The 22,321-nt window shown below is 33.9% G+C and overlaps 1 protein-coding gene across 1 annotated transcript in view; it reads left to right on the forward strand.

Annotated features, from left to right (window-relative positions):
* The window catches only part of LOC109843710 (TATA-binding protein-associated factor BTAF1), a 49,556-nt gene continuing 27,528 nt past the window's right edge, over positions 294 to 22,321 (forward strand). Inside the window, 12 exon segments of the mRNA XM_020412665.1 lie at positions 294 to 473; positions 3,065 to 3,245; positions 3,390 to 3,484; positions 6,378 to 6,598; positions 6,788 to 6,845; positions 11,832 to 11,913; positions 13,516 to 13,853; positions 18,260 to 18,368; positions 18,473 to 19,079; positions 19,249 to 19,381; positions 19,506 to 19,574; positions 19,756 to 19,967. Of these exon segments, the coding sequence (XP_020268254.1) occupies positions 3,197 to 3,245; positions 3,390 to 3,484; positions 6,378 to 6,598; positions 6,788 to 6,845; positions 11,832 to 11,913; positions 13,516 to 13,853; positions 18,260 to 18,368; positions 18,473 to 19,079; positions 19,249 to 19,381; positions 19,506 to 19,574; positions 19,756 to 19,967 (1,973 nt within the window). The 5' untranslated portion in view covers positions 294 to 473; positions 3,065 to 3,196.

Raw genomic sequence — 22,321 nt, forward strand, 5'->3', positions numbered from 1 at the left:
TTATAGCTTAAAAAAATATTTCTGCACAATAACTTTATTAAATTAAATGCGTAAAGGGGAAAGTCAGAAAATAACTTACAGAAGTTTACATTTTAAGCTCTAATAACCCATTAAATATCTTTTCGTGGGTGACCCATTAATAAATCCCTATAAACAAGCAATATCTTAATTTTTAATGGGCTGCACAACAAACTTAATAAACCTTTGCTATGGCGGGTCCATCTGCACATATACCCATCAACAGAAGCCCAACCCATGACCTATCTCTCACTCTTTCTCTGTATATGTACGCAGATAAGGATGTAGAGGAAATACACTCAGATATATTAGAAAAGGAAGGGGAAAAAAAAGAAAAAGAAAAAAAGACATCCAAAATCGTTCCCGGCGTCGCCTCCCTCCTCTCGCCACCGTAGCTTTCGATTTCCGCCGCCGAATCTCGCCGGAGAATCTAGCCGTCCTCGCTTTCTTTCGAGGTACGAGCCCACTCAATCTCTCTCTGAATTACCAGTAATCTTTTTTTCTCCCTTTTTCTTTTATATTTTAATGGAATTGGACGCGGAGATTGATTTCACGTGTGCAAATTTTTTTCTGAAATTTATTGGTTTTTTATAAAAATTTTCGCAATAAAATAAATTTGAAACCCTAACTCCCATTTTTGCCCTTGCTTGTCTATCTGTTCGATCTATAACTTGCATATTGTTTTGTAAGTTTCAATCAAAGCTGTTACTTTTGATGTGCATGTTTCATGTCGCCGTTCATAATAAGTTAAATTTGTTTATCGTTAAATATGCAGTTATTGATAATGCGGTAAATAGTAAGTATTAAATAGCCAGTTAAATGGGGGGAGCATTTACTATTATTGAAGTTCACCAGAATGCAATTTCCATTAAGAATTGTACCCGTTTCAAATTTACCTCATTGCTATGTGTTTGCATTCGCTCGTGTGGTTTCATTTGGAATCTCTCCAGGATTTTACATTTTCAGCATCGAATTTTAGTAGGCCTTAATTTATGTTATGATCTTAAATTTTATTTTACCATTCAAACTTGTATCTTGCAACCCAATATATAGTTGTTGTGAGAGTCCCATTCGAGCTGTGTGCTTCACATGCAAAAAAAAAGAAAAAAAAGAAAAAAAGTGGAAAATGATTCTTGGCAGTTCATAAACGGATAGAATTGAATAATGAATGGCTTAATATTACATTAGGCCCATGTAGGCGTCCTTCAGGTTTTTTAAAATTTTTTGACTAAAAAGAAGAAATGGAGAATACATAAGAAACCAAAAACAATAATGAGTATTCATTCATGCCACAAATAAATCTAGGCTTCTTTTGGAATAGCGACGGATAGGTTCTCTCATTTTACTTTGATGATTTCTGGATCATGTTATATTTCTATGACCATTAGCAAATTGTTCTGTTATACTTAATGACAAGCATTTTTAACTTCAAAGTATTAATAACTAGTTTTCCCCGTGTAATGCACGACACATAGTATTAGTGTATTACAATTTACAACATTAGTATTACAATTTACAATATTGTTATATCCATTATATTGAGAGAAATTAATCAATCCTAGGACTTATCAAAATCCAGAAGCCCATTTAATTTATTATAAATGAACAAAAGAACTAAAAAAATAAAAAGAAATGAAAAAAATTTAAATCCTTTAGAAGTTTTCAAAAAACTAGTAAATATATCAAATCCACATTTCCTAAGAGTTGCTTCTTCCAATCTCCTCAAATTCTCATCATCGTAAAAAGAACAGGACAAAAAACCTAATGAAACAAATCTATGAATTATCCATAAGATATGTAGAAGCACATTAAAAAACAGAAAAAAACTTTAAAATGAATCCTCTTGGGGGGAGGGAGAGAGAAGATGAGGGTGGAGATTGTAAGGGTGAGAAGGATTTGTAGATTAGGGCAATGTATAGTAATTGTTTGAACTTAACGCCAGGTAACTTGTGTTGGATCTTAAAGAATTGGATTTAATGCAATGATTAGATATAATGGGAGGCTAAGACGTTATAATTTGTGAGCAGAGAAGTTGAGAGGTTCGCAAAAAAGAAATAGAAATTAATAAAAATAAAAGATATATTTTGTGAGCAGAGAAGTTGAGAGGTTCGCAAAAAAGAAATAGAAATTAATAAAAATAAAAGAAAAAAGGCAATGTAACCAAAAGGTGTCAAGTGGTAACCAAAAGGTGTCAAGTGGCAACCAAAAGGCTATTACTTTAGTATACAGTATATAGGTCACAGTGTTATTGTTACTACTAACATTAGGATTTTATGATCCAAACTACTGAGTTTTATGACGATTCACAGAAGAATATTTTTCTGACTATCAGAAACACTCTACATGTGAAAATTTTAGCTTATTCTTTCTGCTTAATGAGGTTAGTAATGTTCTGTTTGAAAAACACTGCAGGCATACATCATATGCAACCAAAAAGAAATAGAAATTAATAAAAATAATAGAAAAAAAGCCAATGTAACCAAAAGGTGCCAAGTGGCAACCAAAAGGCTATTATTTTAGTATATAGTGTACAGGTCACAGTGTTGTTGTTACTACATGTCTAACATTAGGATTTTATGATCCAAACTACTGAGTTTTATGACGATTCACGGAAGAATATTGTTCTGACAATATTACAAACACTCTACGTGCGAAAATTTTAACTTGATTCTTTCTGCTTAATGAGGTTAGTAATGTTCTGTTTGAAATACGCTGCAGGCATACATCATATGCATGTAAAACATGTTAATTTACAGAACCATTCTGATTCTTTTAGTGTTAAGTGGAATTCGATGAAAACATTTTTCTGGTTTAAAACTGGCATTTATCTTGTGTATATAACAAGTTGGTAAAAACTTTCATTTATTTTTGAATGCATTAGAACTTGAATCTACTGTGGACTGATAATAATAACTATCATTGGTCAACTAAAAGAACAAGTTGATATTAACGCAACATATCTAAGTTGTAAACTTCTAGTTATATAATTCTTTATTTTGCAGTTGCTTCATCAGGACATCTTTTATTTGCAATAACATCCATGCAGGATTGAAGCTTTTAAGGCGAGGAAGAATCAAGCTGATTGTTTAATAGGTGAATCAGGCTATGATAATAAAAGATCATTCTGTATGCCTCTATACATTGCTCGAATGAGAGAATCTGCACCAATACAGGCTTTATGGCTCAACAATCATCTCGTCTTCAGCGGTTACTCACTTTATTGGACAGTATCCTAATGCATTTGCAAGCATATCAAAATTCATGTTTTCTTGGAATAAATTGACTAGAATATTTTTTTATATTTATCATGTAACTTGCAGCTGCCATTTTCTTTTTGTCTTGAAAGGAAAAAAGTCTTTAACCAAATATAGCTGGTTCGACTCAAGCAACAAGATTTGCTGCTGCACAGCAGATTGGGGATATCGCAAAATCACATCCTCAAGACTTGAGCTCACTGTGGGAAAAGGTAGCAGCTGACTTAGCATAGTCATTTCTCTTTTTTTATTCTGTTGAAGACTTTTTTGATGATTGTGAATCTGCTACACATTCTCATTTCTCATGCATACCGTGGATAATGGAAATATATAGTAGCGAACTTGTTGAGTGAAATGGCTTATGTGGTGATTGTTAGTGTCATTGTTTCTTGAATTTCAAAATGATGTGAATTGGGCTTTATTTGAAGAACAAAGGTTTAGGAGGGAACATAGCTTAATCTTGAGACATAATGGCAAGCAAAAGTTACAGTTTCCCTTTACGAATGAATTTGGAAAAATAAGTGGTCATCTGACCTCAAATATTGTGGATTATCATATTAGAGTTCTAGATAGCAAGATAATGGGATTTGAGGATGTATCATGTAGAGAACTGCTTAATTTCCGAACATGTACTAAAATTTCCCAGCAAATAAGAAAATGCAGTCCGAGTATATGGAGCACTGTATTATAAAAGTCTTTTCCATCAAAATAAACTATCATTTGCTCCCTCCATAATAAGGAGGTATATAATTTTTAGTCAAGAATGACAACAGTTCTTGCGACATCTTCCCTCTGGGTTGGTTCTTGGGTTATGATTCATGGCTAAAGAAATCTGAGTGTTGGAGGGAGGTTCAAAGATCTACTTATTGATTATGTACCTTAAGCTTATTGAAGTAGGTAGTATATCTTAAATTTTTTTCTAATTTAGACATGCTCTAAAATAAAGTACAAGGATGACAAAACTTCTTTAATGAATTCCAATACTGCGTTCATCTTTGAGGCACAAAATACCAGCCAAGCAGCCAAATAAAATCGCTATCTTTTTGTATGGAAATTCATCTTTTTCTTGGTGTATGTGAGTGCACTCATTGGAGGCATTCTATGTGGGGAGAAAGGATGCCTCATATGGGTAAGAAAACATTTGTAATTGACAATTATGTCAATAGTTTAGAGGAGTTTGTTTTTATATATGCATCCTTAGAAAACTTCATATTTGACAATGCTTTATGAGCAGTTAAAAGACGTGTAAAAAAAATAAATGTATCAGAAATAAGAATGTTACAATAGTCTTATGGTTATACAATAAGGCCATGTTTGTTTTTTGTCATAGGACTAGCGGGCATTATATTTCTCAGACTATAGTACTAGGATTGCATTATCTTGGAACTATTTTAGTTCAATCCAATGTTTATTTTCTCATGGACTAACATTCAGACTAACTTAAAATAGTCGACACTAGTATTTTTTTAGGACATTATGACTTTTCTGCCCTGATGTTACTTTCAAAACTTTGTTATTCAAATTTAGTGACCTACAATGCATATGAGCTAAAGTTTCTGTTGCTTTAGATAGACATGTTTCTCCTTACTTATCTTTCTGCCTTAATTTAGTAACCACAAAGTGATGATTGAGACTATAATGATGTGAGATAAACAAGTTCCGAAATACACAAAATTAATTACATGTCTCAAAAATGACTTAAAATTCAATAGATTAAATTAATAATAAAAAGAATCAAAGCAGATTAAAACAACCTATTAAGAAACCATCTTGCCTTATCTCTCTTTTTTTCTGGCTTACATACTAATACAATTAATTTTTTCTACATACAGAACTAGTAGGTGGAAATTAACCATAATCAAATAAAAAATGTTTAATATAAACCCTATACCTAGAAACTTCACAAAAGAAGACTTTGTCATACCAAAACTGAGAGGAAGACGTGAGGCAAACAACAAAGGGTTAAGTTTCCATCTGAGGATAGCAACAATGTCGAAATCGCAGATGTGAGACAACCTAAAAGTATTTCAAATTTTTCGCTTTCTTTATTGTGGAGAAAGAGACAGTGGACAAATAAAACCTGCGAAGGGGAAAAATACAGCCTCGAAATAAAATTTCGCCGAAAAATATCCGCTAAAAAGAAAAGTTGCGGAGAAAATATTGTAGAAAGAAAAGAATGGTGGAATTAAAAAGTGTACGGGTATTTTTGTCAAAATAATCTTAATCCTTCTAGATAAATAATACCTATATTATAAAGGTGGGAGTAGGGTGGGTTTATTATGATAGTTCGCATTTTGGGTTAATCATTCCTTAAAAGTAGTACAAACTGGATAAAAAACAAACATGTGCTTAAACAATGGGTCCGGGCTATTTAAAATGGTACCCTCACTATTAAAAAAACAAACATGCCTAATAGATAGATAGGATAAGAAATGAGTGCATCCGTAGTAAATTAGAGGTTTCTATTGAGGATAAAATAAGTAAATCAATTAAGGTGGTTTGGTCATGTATAACGGAGACCTCTTAATGCACTGGTTAGGAAAAATATTAATATTATTAATGGGGGCAAAGAGATCTAGAGGCAGACCTAAGAGAACTTGGTTAAAACTTAAAAGCAACTAAGAAGGATATGACATAGTTAACTTAACGAAGGAGATTGCTAAAAATCGAACAGAATGGAAGAATAGGGTTTATGTAGCTAATCCCAAACATTTGAGATAAAGGCTTTGTTGTTGTTGTCGTCATCCGTAGTGCATTGTCTAGTCTATATTTGCGATTCTTAAGGCATGCGTTTGTTTCCTAAAAAAAAGGAATATATGACTTACAATTTCTTATTTTCTTTTTGATGTTTGAAAGTCATTAAAAAATTTCCCCTAAAATATGAGAAATATAAATCTTAACTAGAGATGACCAGTGTTCTAGTTGGCGGCTTATAAATCTCAACGTCCCTGGCTTGGGTTTCATATCTGTTTTCCATATATTTAGTATATGTTGTTCTTGTCCATAGGTTTCTTAAGTTTGTTAATATACTTTTAGAGGATTAATCATCAGCGCAGGTTTTTGGGTTAGTCTTTAATTGCCTCATGTTTGCTTTATGGTTTCTAGGTATCTCAATACCTTCGTAGTAAGAACTGGGACACAAGAGTAGCTGCTGCTCGCGCAATAGGCTCTATAGCTGCAAACATCAAGCATACATCTTTGAATGAGCTTTTTGAATGTATTGAAACTGAGCTGGTGGAATGTGGCCTTTCTGATGTCTCCAAAGGCATCAGAGCAAGTTGCACAAATTTTCATCCTAATGTTACGACAGGCCTCTCTTTTAGAAGGTTCGTTTCAGTATTATTCACGTGCTTTATGTTCTGGTCACTCTTTTTTGCATGTAGAGATACCTTTTCAGTGATAGCACAGTGGTAGCATAATATGGTCCATCTTCCATTTATTGATTCTCATATATGCAGATTTACATAAGACCTGATATATCCTCGGAAAGCTAACTTCTTCTAATCTGTTTACAGCTTCGACATCAATAAGGTGTTAGATTATGGTTCTCCATTACTGGCTTCAGGGGGACAGGTAATGATGCTTCTTTATAATAAAGCTCGCTACACAGCTTCATTTGCTTGGGAAAATTTTCTTATGCAGTATGAATAAGTCAATATTTCTTTCATTTATTATAAACCAAATATTTTTTGTTTTCTGTTCCATGCACATATATAAAACCTCATAATAAATATCTGGATAATAGAAATAGCAAAGAAATTATGATACTTTGATCTATATGCAGCTTCTCTGGGACTTTTATGATAATAACCAAGGATCAGTGCATCATGCAGGATCCTAAGTTGAAACTAATACTCCTACACGTAATTGTGAGGATAATAACTTTAGCTTCTCCTCGAGATTTTATAGAATGCAAGTCCAAATATAAATGGCAGCTAAAAACATAATACCATACACTTGGCAGAAAATTGTAGTACACACTTGCAGATCCATATGCGTCAAGCTACAACTACATGGATCAATATCATGGATGGGAATGTCTACTTATGCATGTACTAAATTTGTAAAAGCTGATTCCTGATACAATGATAAGCAGCAGTCATACCATTCTTTTAATTAGTGCTTATAGAGCATTCAATATGACAATGTTAGCACTCAGGGTTTTTATGTTAGACCCCGAAGTGAGTTGTATTTTGATATTAGATCTTTGCATTCTTGATTTACACCCTGAAATCCTTATGTTGTTTGACATGCAGGTCTAATTCCACAAATCTTAACTGATGGTGGGTCTAATTCTAATAAGAAAGTTCTGATTTGAAAATAACATAATTTGAGGTCTAATATCAAATGGAGGCAAAAGGGGGCTTATATAAAAATAACCCTAACGCATAAAGAACATAGATTGAATCTACTGCACTAGCTATTGAAGCACAAAATTAACTTTTGTGCTTGACAAATAGACTCACATCTGCATCTCATGAGTCTATATGAGTTCTAAATTTTTTTTCATGAGCATAAAATGATGAATCTAATTTCACTATTAAGAAGAGTCTCAAACTCAAAATCAAGTCATGTGTTTTCCTTTCCTTTTCGTTTCTTTCTCCATCATATTTTCCTGTCCTGTTTTCCTCTTTTTCTCTTTTGCTGCTAGACATATGTTCTTTTAGGCTATTAATGGATGAGAACAGTTAGAACTGGAACATAAGCTCTACTGTGATATATTTTTTTTGGCGGAGTGATGTGGGATAAATCGAAAAGTTGAAGTGAAACTGGACTTTACCTTTAGGACTCTTGGTGATGCAGGAAATTTATTTTATTTTGTTTACTATTAATTAAGGTAGAATAATTATTGATGAGTTATGACATGTCTTAGAATAAATAAGTAATATAATAATATTACAGTTGATACTATTAATAAATAATGGTTATTACTAAATTACTATTAATATGACTGTTATAAATAGCGGTAAATAGCCCCGCAATAGCGGCACTAATAGCGTTAGCGGTCCCTTCTCGCGACGCTATCGCCCAATAGCGGTGACATATTGCGGAATATGTCTGTTCGCAAAATCGGCCAATAGTGTGTCATAACGGTAAATAGTCATCGATTGCATTCGAAATTTGCTTTTTGACTGCTATTTAAAAGCGGTTTGAGGCTTATTTTTTTAAAATTAAACTTAACCCTTGACCATTGCATTTCACCGTCTCCTGTGATTTTTAACATACTCCCGCCACCTCTCATAGCCTCTGGTACCCATCTTGATCCTTCCTCTCATCTCCTTCACCTCTCATCTCCTTCACCATGAGCTCCTCTTAGGGCAGTCCTGTCACTGCTAAGCTTTTCTTCTCGTCTTAGGGCAGTCCTGTCACCGCTAAGCTTTTCTTCTCGAAGACGAAGATTTTTTAACTCCTCCAGTCATCTTCGGTATTACGTGATGGTTACATGTCTATTTCATGTTTAGGATCTCTTAAAATCATCCAATATGTACTTTTAGATTTCTTCGATTTTTTTTAAATTTTTTTTAGTATTTATACATATCTAAATTAGATCGCTATTTGACTTTACGCTTTTTACCGCTATTTTGCCGCAATAGCCCGAAATAGCCTTAGCGATGCCTCACTGCTACGCGACGCTATCCGCTATCGATAACCTTAATGAAACCACTCATTTGGATCTGTATTTGAATACTTAGATAAATTTGCATCAGCAATGATAAACAAATATTCATTAGTTAGACGAACATTGATTTATAGTATTGTACTATATATTAATGTTAATAACATCTTTTATGGAAAATTTCATATCTTCAGTACTATTATTATTCATTATTAATGGTTTTGTTAATGTTTCTGTTATAGTATATATGAATTTTCTTGTTTTATTATCATAACGGGATTAAATATATTTTATAATCAGAATACAAGATTGATTTATTAATAGTGGGATTAAATATATATTATAATCAGAATATAAGATTGATTTATTAACAATTATATTCCACTAATGAGTAGTAATATTCATATCTATTTTTATTTTCATAATTACAGTAATAGTTATTATTCATTTATTGGCAGCAGTATTGATAGAAATTTAGTGAGGATGCATCTATGGAGTTACATAAGTGTGAAATATCTGTGTAGGATAATATAAACTAGGGACTTAAATGTTGAGTCTAGGAGCTTTACAGCGAACATGACATTTTGTCTTGTCACTTTCACCTTCATTTCTTCTCAGTTTTCTATGTTTCTTCCTCTACTTTTACTTTGTTTCTGCCAGAAGGATCTCCTTGAGGTTCTTACTGCAATCTTTCTCCGTGTAACTGAAAAATTATCTATTGCCTTAGGGAAACGTCCAAGTGGTAACTATATAAACTGATAATATCTAAATACATTTGAGGTGTACATATTTGATGTGTACTATCAGTTTTCTTGATCTCGGCTGAGCACACATGTTGGACGTTGATGTTAATATATATTGTTTGTTTGAATTAATTTAACTGTGTGATTAACAACTATGAAGAAGATCAACTTGCTGTGTGTGAAACCAAAAATTTGGATTTGACATGATGTTATTTGCTAATCGGCCTGAATGTGATTCTGAAGAGACCTAATCTTTATTATAGTTTCCAAATTTCAAATATAAAATCTAATTTGGTTTGATCCTTAATTCTAGTACTTGATCCATGTGGTTTGATACATGCGAACATAAACAGATCATCAGGTCATGCGCTGATATGGGCCAGCTAGCAGTTACGAACAAAATAATAGTTGCTGAAGGAGCTGTTAGGACTAGCAGTGAAGTAGACATTAACAAACGTGTTGAGGATCTAATGGTGAAAGATTTCGTACACCAAGCAAAGATGAAGTAGGTCGCTGAAATATGACAATAGCTTCTATGGTCTTATAGATGCAATCAAACAAGCATGCAGATGATGATGCAAATACTTAATTAATTAGATAATATTCCTAAGATCTATACAGACTATACTATATAAAAGTTCTAGATAAGTTTCCTAGATGGTCTACGAAATAAGATAATAATCCTATATGCAATGATGAGAGAACATACAAGAATTGCAGGCAAATATGAATAAGACCGTAAGTATGTGTAGAACCACTAATAGAAACATAGCCACCATGCAATACATAAAGCCATCAAATATCTAGTGATAATTATAGATGTCATTTTCCAAGCCCTAGGAGCATTAGAGTTGTCTCCTGTATCACACTCTCTAGAAATTCTTTCAGGTCTTGAAATGATCAAATTTCACTGCAAGTGCTATCAGCGATCAGTTCTCAGGCTTACATGGACTGGTTTAATGAGGGACAGCAGTAAAGGAATCAAACGAGCATTGAACATGCGCTGTTTGGTCTGATTTCACTTTCTTTGATAAATGGTTGTTGGTTGGTTGGTTGGTTTGGGTCGGCCTGTTGGGGAGATGGAAGGCAATGATTTGGATGTATGTATGTTTGGGGTTCTTTAGATTGCTCTGGATGTTGTGGTAGCACAAATAAGAAAGGTTTTGGTTGCTGAATTGAGTTGTGGGGTTGTGATTAATTGTTGTGTGGGTAGCACATGAAAGGAATTTGATAAGTGGCAGAACAAGACAAGAATGCACCCCGTGAATTTTCTTGTTGCTTGGATGCGGTTAAAAGTAATTAGAGGGGGGCTTTCAGGGATGGGGATTGGAAGAAAAAATGTGCCAAGAATTAATTGGGGGAATATATGTAGATGCTGTGGTCCTGTGGTTTTTCTTTGGGCTGTTTGATAGCACACACCAAGAGAAAAAGAGGATAAGTGGTAGCTTCATAGCTTGGAAAGTAGAAGCGGGCAAGGGGACAGAAGCTAGCTAGGGTTAGGTTAGGGTTGGCCTCACACCAATTCAAATCACATGCGAACTCAATTTAAAAATTTCAGCAAATAATTAACCTTTTTGCATTCTTTAAATTTGAATACAATATTATATAATACGCCCGTGAACGAGTCTTAATACAAGTAAGAATCAATGAGAGTCCTAACACAACTAGAACTAGAAAGTTCAAATTCAAATTTCAAGGCAAATAACTAATCCTAATTACAGATAAGACCCAAAAAAAAATCAACTAAACTAATACATGAGTCAATCAAAACTAACAAAAAATGACTCTAATGACCCAATCATACACATTTGTGTTCTTTCTCGTAGACACTCTTGAATAGGTCTGGAAGGCTTGGATCTCCGTTGTAAATTTACCCTTTAAGAGCTAATTGGAGTAAAGTACTATTACCCTAGGGATTTGGGATAAAGGGTTTGTTGTTTTCTTGTTGCAATACTTTTGAAAAGACACCTTCTGAGTTAGCGGTTCTTTCGATTTTTTGAATTCGCACATGCTCAACAAAAGGAACTACCTGGAATTTATTTATGGTTTTTACCCAACTTATTGGGTTTTGATGATTGTCATCGTGATTTACTACCTAGATTCTTTGTTATTGTAACTGTCTACTATTATTTTGTTCTATCATTTTAATTGTATAATGTTATATAATGTTTCTAATCTCACTAAGTTCACTCGAACCAGGAATATGATGTTGCATGTGATAACATCAAGAATCCGACAGAGCGGCTTGCTCGTCAGAAGCAAAACATTTCCCGTCGTTTGGGTTAGCTTATCTATGCATTGTTATTTATGCCTTTTCTTAATTGTATTACTTTCTGAAAGTTTCTGCTGCCAGTAGTTTCTATGAAACAATTTTTTATTTCTCCATCCTCTGAGAAGGCATAATATATTTTTTAATGATTGTCTTCTTGAATTCCTGTTTCTCGTAGATTTTGGGATGTTCTAATTGCAGAAATTGTTTATTTGCTTATGCTATTTCATCTATGAATTTTCTTGTTCAAAATAATCACTTCTGAGTAATATTATAATGATCTATCTATGCTTATCTCTTCTTCTTTCTCATGTAAACAAACTGAGGTATTGTACTATTTGTTCTTATCAACTGCTGCTAAGTTTTGTCATATCTTTTTATTTTAAACAGTGATTGTTATCAATTGCCACTAAATTTTATCTTATCTTATTTTAATTTATTTGAAAGAACTAAATTAGAGAAGATTTTGGTTCTCTTCATAATATAAACTAGATAATAACCATACCCAATTAAGTGAGGCTGTTTATGAAAAGTAGAGTTGAAGATAAGTATGTTTAAATATAGATATATGATAACATAACCTCTCTTTCTTTTGTCAATATAAACTACTCTTTAGTTATTTTATATTTTCTCAATTTGCAATAATAATGTTTTATAAACATGCATTGCATGCCGAGTTGGATGCTACTGTATGCAGGCATATATCTCCAGACATGTGCCTTTCTTTATGCCTTATGAACCCTTTGGCAGTTCCTTGTAACCCCTGCATAAACAATGTCATACCTCAGTCATCCTCAGACAACCAAAAGGCAGTGGGAGAAAAGAGAATATATGATCATAAGAGGTGAAGATGTGGCAGAAGCTGGATAATAGAGAGTGAAGACTAAAGCGGATAATGGAAAAATTACTCAAGAGAAGAAATTTGATGTTTCTGTATAGGCTTCATATTTTTGCTCTAAATTAAAATCTAGAACGGGTTTTCTTAGAGTTTTTCCTGTATTCCCAATAACTAACCATTGTTCTATGATTTGACTGTATCATTTACTGCTCTGGGTATATGGTTTATTCCTTTCCCTAGTAGTGGAGTTAATCCACTTTATTTCTTTGATTCTTTCTTCGTTTTGAACATTGTCCAATAAGAGCGACTTTTGATTTTTGTCATCTCTTTCTGATGTTGTAATGTAGGTCCTTATAAAGTGGGTTTCTGTGGGCTGTCTTAGGATTATAGATGCAGTTGACGTCTATTGTTTTTGGCATGATTAAAATTCTGTTGTCCACTTCTGTAGGAGACATGAATGAGCTTATTTGGACTTTGATTGTTTTTATTTTTTTATAGGTTTTTCTTTTATTACTTTTTTTAAAAAAACTTTGTAGGATGTTATTTACTATGTTCGGTTTCTTGTGCTAGTGTTTTCTTCCTACTTCCTTTTCGCTTACTGAGGTTTCTATCATAATTTCATCTGAACATTATTGGGGAACAAAAAGAAGAATTTTTAGGCTTTGGATCTTGGACGTAAACTATAACTTATTTTTTTTTTTGTAGAACTGAATATAAAAGGTGTATATTTTGTGGATGCTGTATCCTATGTTGACAGTTTATTTTGCTAATGGCAGGTTTAGATGTTTGTGGGCAGTTTATGGATGTAAGCGAGATGATTAGGGATGAAGATCTTCTTGCCCAGAAGTTTCACCTGAATGTGAACGGATCAAATAATGTATATTATGCATCACGACCAGGACAAAATGTACAGCAACTCGTTGCTAATATGGTTCCTAATTTTCGTCCTAAAAGATTAAGTGCAAGGGAGTTGAATCTGCTTAAAAGAAAAGCCAAGGTAAATGCAAAAGATCATACAAAATGTAGGTCCGAGGATGATAAATTAGATGTACAACATCCCCAAAATCAAGTGACATCTAAAGCAACTTGTTCGGATCCTCTGGGCAACAAAAAGGTATAACTCTACTGCCGGTAGTAATCAGTTCAAGTGTGCATACTTGCAATACAGCATATGAGTGGGAATAAGCATGTTAACTTAATTGATTTATTTTGTTTTGTCCTTCTGAATGTAACTAGAAAGCCTTTGCAAAATAACATTCTTTGACTTCTACTTCCAGTGTAGCAAGTACTCTGATAATGCTTGGTACTGACCATAGGTAAACTGCTGGATCTTCTGTATAAATAGAGAAAACAGGCTAGGTAAGCTATGCAACTGATCTTGACACGCTACCACTCGTCATGCTGATTGGAGACACATTTTATTTAGTGCAACGATTCATATAAGTTTGTTATAAATGTGCTTAACAAACTCTAGATTGTTAAACCTTTTAATACCTTGTATGCATGTATTTGATGCACTGCATCTTCAAGATTAGGATCACAGTTGTCTGTTTACCTCAATTGTGCATTGGGGCTTATCCGTTAGCAAGGTTTTAAATGTCGGGCATCGGAGAAATATCAGATGGCCCAAATTCATATCTGATTGGGGATACATGGTAAATATTGGAATGCTATAATGGATGTTTGCATATGTAGTGTAATGCTCTAAAATATAATCTCAACATATGTAATGAAATCTAAGCATACAAAATGTACATAATATATGTTTAGGAACACTAATCACTCTTGTAAAACAAACAAAAGTACAAATCAACATCACGACATTTGGTTATTTTTTTAGGCCAAAATGTCATTTGATATAATGGGGAAATCATGATATCTCGCCCAAAAATTGCCAAACACGATATATTATTTTGCGATAAGCCATATAAAAAGATATATCAATCTACATATAAGCTGATATATTGGGGATATATCGCCCAAAAATGCCAAAAAACGGTAAAGGATATTTAGAGACCATATCGGTTGCGACAAGCCCTGTAAAAGGACATATCGGGGGATATATCTGACCATGTCGAAGATATTTAAAACAATGTCTGGTTAGTGCGGGCTCTGCCATGCTATATAACTATTACAGTGAGGGAAGCCTGTCAAATACATGAGGTCATTGTTATCAAGGCGCAAGACGCAATGCGGGGCGCAAAGGCCCCTTACGCGTACCATGCAAGGCGCACAACGATGCGCGCGCCTCACTGAATTGAGGCGCACAACTTAAACTAATATTTTCCAACATAAGACAAAGAAGCATATAAGCAATATGTTTATAAATTGTTACATAAAAAAACCAAGAAATATAATTTCACCGACTAAATCACGAAAGAGTCTTAATTAGCATGCATAACATAGAGAAGTTTATAAGTTTTCACAAATCACAATGCAAGATAATCTCCAACATAAGCAAAAGTTTATGAAACAAAACAAGCAAGTAACAAATAAGAAATATGTATTTTTATTTAAAATATGATATATGTATTTTTAAGTAACAATTAAGTGATTAAAAAACATGATTGTTCATAATTTTCTAGTTAGCATTCTTAATTGCTATTTGCTAGTTAGCATGAAAAGATTGTTCATAATTTTCTAGTTAGCATTCTTAATTGCTATTTGCTAGTTAGCATGAAAAGATAGAGAATGAATGTAACAATTACATATTACATGTTCATAATTTTCTAGTTAGCATGCTAATTAGAGAAGGAAGTTACAATTAGCAAACAAGTATACTAAATTACTAATTATTGTTTTTTTTTATAGGTTAAACATGAAAAGATGGAGAATGGATTAGCAACTAGCAATAAAGAGTCTATTACATGATGTAAATGTGTAATATGTAAATTATTAAAAAAAAACAGAAAAAAGAGTCTATTACATGACGTAGGTGTCAATTACATGACGCAGGTGTCAAGCGCGTGCGCCTCGCATGTGCCACGTGTGCGTGCAACGCCCCGCCTCTGGTGCGGGGCGCAATTACCCCAGCCCGCAGCGCCCAGCGCCCGGGGCGCACGCCTCGATAACAATGCATGAGGTACTAAGCAAATGATAGTTTGATCAAAGAACTCGTATATACAAGAGATTACATGGTCAGAGAAGATCTCCAAAATGAAATTGTCTGCTCGTATGATTTGATCTTTCTTTTTTCCCATGCATGCATACTTGCATATTATGGGATATTGTGTCTCGATTATATGCCCTGTTTCTGACCTATCGGTTAAATATTCTTTAGTAGTAGTCTAAATTTCTGAATGGAATTGTTTATTTGATCCAGATATAATGTAGAAAGCTGCTTTCAAATAGCTTCATTTGTCCTTTTATGGTGTAGATTAATTATGTTGCCCTGTTTCTGACCTGCTGCTTAAATATCCTGTAGTAGCTCCTAAACTTCTGAAGGCAATTGTTAATTTAATCAAGATATAATGTAGACAACTTTTTTAAAATGGCTTCCTTTGCCCTTTTATGGTGTAACATAATCCAGGCTTTTGTCTTAAAAAAAAATCATTCTCCCATATTTGGTTTTAATCAGGTTTGTGAACAACTGTTTAAACTTAAGATAATATAGTAAATCTCATTCTCAGTGAGTCCATGTGAATCCCTGCCCTAAAGCTCAAATGGCAGAGGAGAGGAATTGCAAAATCCTAAAGTCTGAACCTTAAATGAATAGAAAGGTAGCATGAAATGGGTGTGAATAGTGAGGATGGGGAGCCACATGCAAGAGAGTACTTGGTCCAAGTGCATCTTAGGCTTACTTTTTCACTGTGTGTGTTTGCTACCATTAATTCTTTGCACAAATGATTGATTAATAGTTGCTATCAACATACAGCTACATTGTTAATATATCTGCAAAATATGAATATCCAATATCAATGAGCTGAAGGGTAGATTAAATATTTCACTTTCATATTTCAATATTTGTTTTATCCTAACCTGATTTTGGGAAGGCCAAACTACTCAAATATAACTAATTGCAGAAAACTATAAAGTATAAACCAGGGCCTTTAACTTATTTATTTGTTTATTATTGGCAATAATAGCCTAGGCATAACTCTACAGATTCATGTTTATTAGGATTTGGAGTATGTAACTCCAAATGATCTTATTATAGAATAGTTGAATTTTGTTTTTTCTTGTTTTATTCAAGAAATGAATTAATGCTAAAGATCAAACTTATTTTCATCCCAATTTTTTGGTCTAATCTAGTGTTCAGCAACATCTGGTCCATGTCAATATTCTGTTTTAATCCATATTCAATCTTGATATATGAACCTTTTTTCATATTAAATGTCTATCAGCATAACACCTCTGTGCAAATTCATTAAGACGCACATCTGCAATATATACTTATGTAGCAATTGGTCTTTATTGATCACAGATGATGGGTAAATGGGTTTTAGGGTTAAAGGCTAACTCGCTTAGCTGCAAGGTTTTAAATATCTGTTATCAGAAATATATCGGATGGCCAAAATTCATATTGGATCCCGGTTATCGGGGATATATTGGGGATAAGTAGTAAAAATGGGTCCTATCGGATGGTGAACATATATAATACAATGTCCTAAACTGTAATCTAAGTTTATTTAATTTAATATCAAGAGAGGGTCTTCGAGAGAGGTCGTCAAAAGAGGCCTTTGAGTGAGAAATTTGCGAGTGATTTGGGGGAGAGGACAGTGAAGGCGGAGAGAATTAGGGTATGTGAAATAGAATGGGATAACATGGTTTTTGTTTAGTGGATGCAGGTCAAGTATGGAAAAAGGAGGTTTTTGCCTTCAAACCTAAACTGGTTCACTTAGAATGTAAATTGTAGAAAATTGAGCGATTTTTAAGCCACGAGAAATTGGCAGCTTTTTAGGATTTACACTGATATATCAAGACAAATTGGCCAAGAACGATATGTGATAACTTTTTGTAAAAATCGTATCGGCCATGGCTCAAACCATATATATTGGCGATAACTCGATTGGCCTATTTTTAAAACAATTCTTAGCTGTTGATATGAAACATGTAGAACTTAAATTGAACAGGTCAGATCTTCAAAACTGAAATCAGAAAACTTATATGCACCACTTGTTCTCAACAACTTGTCCATGTAAGTTCTTAAATGTTTACCATTCTTCTTAACACCATGTTTGATGAATTTCATTCATTAACTTTAGGAAGTCGTCATAAGTTCAACTTCTTATTTCAGATTTCCGTCATATTGTAAAACTCTAAAGTTCAATATAATCTCTATTTTATTACAAAATGTAAGTGGCACTTGGAATGACTCTTTAACTTTTCTCTAATCGTCTGTACTGCCAAAGCCAGAACACGAGAAAGGGACAGAATATATAAAAAGCTAAAGATTTCTTAAATCTTGAATATATTTGCACACTTGCCCTTTTACTATCACACATGTATTCAAGCATGCCTGTTTCTGTATGTGTCTGAATAGCTTCTGACTCTACTGCCTGATAATACTCCTCTCCTCAGGATTTTGTTGATGCAGTTGAAGATGAAGACAGTGTGGAGCATGAGGGGAATGGAAAATGGCCCTTTCGGTGTTTCGCTGAGCAACTGCTTCATGATATGTTTGATCCAGGTGAGTTTTTTGTTTCCCTTAACTAAGTAATCTTAATGATCTCTACCCTATTGATTAGTATTACATATTCTACAACATGCCCCATTTATTGTGTTGATTTACAGTTTGGGAAGTGCGCCATGGTACTATTATGGCTTTAAGAGAAATTTTGACTCATCAAGGCTCCTGTGCTGGAGTTCTTCTTCCAGACTTGAGCTCAGAAAGACCCCAGTTCATTGATTCGGATGAGAAAAATTTCACAGACTCAACGAAAAGAGGTAGAGATATTGACCTAAATGTACAATTTGAGGCAAATCAGCATGAACCAACCTCTAAAAGACAAAAAAATTGTGAGGAGTCAGTTCTCCCTGCAAATATTACATATTCGTTGGATTTGGAGACAAATCACACTGCAGATGTTAAATTTGATGGTATCCCATGTAATTCAAGCCCCACATTTGTTAATGGTGGCCTTGGTACTGCTCATATAAAGGTGGAATCAGATGTTTCTACAGATGGTTTTAGTCCTCGAGGGAAGATCGAGGATGTTGCTTCTCTTGAATCTTTTATTGAATATGAGAGCTCAATCTCAAATATAAATCTTCCTGTGGATCGTCCTCAAAGTTCCAAACTTATTAAGTTGATGACATTAGCCAGGCACTCATGGATCAAGAATTGGAACTTTTTGCAAGATTGCGCCATTCGATTCCTTTGCATACTCTCTTTAGATCGGTATGTTTGTCACTTTTTCTGACAGATATTTGTATCTTTACGTGCTACACATTAAGCTGAATTTTGTTACCTTCTAATATTGTTTGGTTTGTTTTTCTCTGTTTGATGTTTTTGAAGCTCTTTGAAATGTGTTTTTCTCCTGTTTATGGTTTCTTCTATTTTCTTGTAGTTTCGGGGATTATGTTTCTGATCAGGTTGTTGCCCCTGTTCGTGAAACTTGTGCACAAGCTCTTGGTGCTGTGCTTAAGTACATGCACCCTTCACTAGTACATGACACTTTAAAAGTTCTACTGCAGATGCAGGTAGTGTAGGTTACGGGTGTTCTTTTCTCATTTGAAACAAAGTACAATTGCTCTGTACTGATCTGCATCTTTTTCTATTGCTCTATGCTGATCTGCATTCCTTGTTATTATCTTGCTTTTTCAGTACAGACAAGAATGGGAAATTCGTCATGGATGCCTTTTGGGAATTAAATACTTGGTTGCTGTCAGACCTGTATGGTTTTTTCCTTTCCTTAATTTCTACATATTTTCATCCTATTGTGTTTGTCTTTTAAGTAGATAGTTAACCTAATGATTAGTTTCAGCTTTAATCAACTGACATTGTAATTAATGGTATCAGATAACTAATAACCTTTTGATTTGACTGGTTGGTTGTCTTTTTTTGGTTCTTCCAGGAATTGCTCCAGGATCTTCTAGTATATGTACTGCCTGCATGCAAAGCCGGGCTCGAAGATCCAGATGATGATGTTAGAGCGGTTGCGGCTGAGGCCTTAATACCCACAGCTGCTTCGATAGTTTCTCTGGATGATAAAATGTTGCATTCAATTGTTATGTTACTTTGGGATATCCTGCTTGATTTAGATGACCTTAGCCCATCCACTAGCAGGTAGTGCTCCTTCACTGCTATCGCCTTTGGACCAATAATGCTTAACCAATAAAAGCTTTGTTGTTTATTACAATTCATCATTATATTCTCAAACTTCTTCACTTAGTTTGCTATAAAATATGTTGGTCTGGCTTTTGGAGAAACGATGAAAGTTGATATAACCAAATCTTAAAAATTATTCATTTTTTAGCTTGTGCAAAATTCCACAGCCCATTCCAGTTCTATATAGAAACGGCTTAAATAGTTACACGCAACTTATATTTGGTGCTATGTGTTATTCGAGGTACGTATAGCATTACAAGATTATGTACTACAGAAATGGATAGGCAAAAGCAATCATTTAGAAAATGTTTGTTTCCATGGCATCTTAAGCGAGAGTTTGAGATTAAGAAAGATGTATTGATTGAATTAAATCGGATGGTTTGAAGTAGAGAAGTGCTTTTAGACTTTTATTTGATTCTAGAATACCCATGAAGCTGAAGAAACAATTCTATGGGATAGTTATAACACTAACTACATTTTACAGATTGACAATTGAGAAATACACCAATAAAATGAGTGTAGCATAGATGGGGATGTTTGGAAATTTATTAAGGGATAGGATAAAAGATGAGTGCATCCATAAGGAGGTAGAATTGACCTATTACGAATAAAATGCAGAAGAACAAGGAGGTGACTTACCAGCTAGAAGTGATAACTATTACTATTATTTAAGAGAAGCCTTTTCTTGGTGTTCTACCCTTATGAGTCATGAATTCAAATAAATCCATCAAATATCCGCATAATTTACACATAGTTCAATAGTCATGAAAAGGATAAACTTTGAAAACTCAAAAGACTACCATTTTAACTCCATCCATCCTATGTTCTCCATAACTATCCCTAGTAAGCACCACTAACTATTTTAAATACCCCACTTACTTAACCATCCATCCAACTAGTCATTTTTTAACGTAAAGATTGAATTATGTATGCACGTATCGCAAGCACGAGAAATAGTACTATTAATTAATGGACCAGTATGGAGTTAAGCCGAGTTTGAGAAACTTGGATAGAGACAATTAAGCTGGATTTGATACTGATTTAATTAATGAAGGATATAACCCTTAAATAGAAATGAATGAGGAAAAGTTTTCATGTAAGCTATCAATTTTTTCTGAATATTAGTTTTTTTGTCATTACCTCCATGGTGACGATGCTGGAGCTTCGCTATGACTGTATCCACACCGCCTGGTGCTGACAGAGTGAAGCATAAAAACTTGGAGGGCACAAAACCTTATCCTGAAAAATGACTTGCTTTCTCATGGCCTCTGAGTCTCTGACTAAGGGTTACTTTTCCTAGTCTGCTGCCTATTAGGTTGCAGTAGTTTGCAAACATTTGGCCGCTGAGATGGGTCTTAATATTACAGTGTCAACGATTTCAGTGACTTGGTATCCTGACCTTGTCATTTAGTATCATATCTGGTTTCTACCCATTCTAGTAGTTGCCATGGGCAGAAGTTGCAAACTTGAGGAGGTCTTTCATTGGGTTGAGGTTCACTGAATGTCAACTTGAAATTAAATTTGTTTGTTCCCAATGTTGTATTGTTCTCAAGCTTTATGAGTTATTATCTTGTTTGGTTTATATGGATCTTATGGTTTAATTTCAATCTTACAACATATTCAACTTTGTGCAAATCAATACGAGTGAAGTTGGCTACTTTATTTTTTTATTTACTTTTGTTTATAGAATCCCTTTTGATAATTAAGCACTTTGCTTGCTTGTCATAGCACTTTAGTCTTAAAACCTGAATAACACTTGGGTAGACGTCTGCTTCCTTCCCATTAAAAAAAAAAAGAAAAAAAAAATCATTTCTTATTATCAAACCTCTTTAAACTTAAAGATAATGTTTCTTGTGCAACTTTCATTCTTTATGCTTTGCAATCTTCATTCAAAAGAGCATTTAATTTTTTTGGCATGTTTCCTTCAAGCATTCCATATTATAGTTGATTAACATTAGTGGAGATGTGAAGTTGTTCCCAGTGATAAATTGCCAAAGCTACACAACCAACCATGTAGAAGCTGGACCATCCTATAATATCCAGCATCCATAGCAAATTTTTGTGTTAATTCCTATTGTACTTTCCCTTAAAATGATTCTCTAAATATATGCTTTCATTCTATAATTTTTCCTATTTTTAGTTATTGAATTAATTTTCTTGTATTGATCGTGTAAGTATTGATGGCTTTCATGTTTCCTACACCGAATGGTACCACCATAAGGCAACCAGATTTTTGGCTTTGGTTGAGGGCAGTACCAGCTTAGGAAGTTCTAATACAAAATTGTATAGACAGTTTTCTCCTTATGCGTGGT

The sequence above is a fragment of the Asparagus officinalis genome, chromosome 5, assembly GCF_001876935.1.
Source record: "Asparagus officinalis chromosome 5, Aspof.V1, whole genome shotgun sequence".
NCBI lineage: Eukaryota > Viridiplantae > Streptophyta > Magnoliopsida > Asparagales > Asparagaceae > Asparagus > Asparagus officinalis.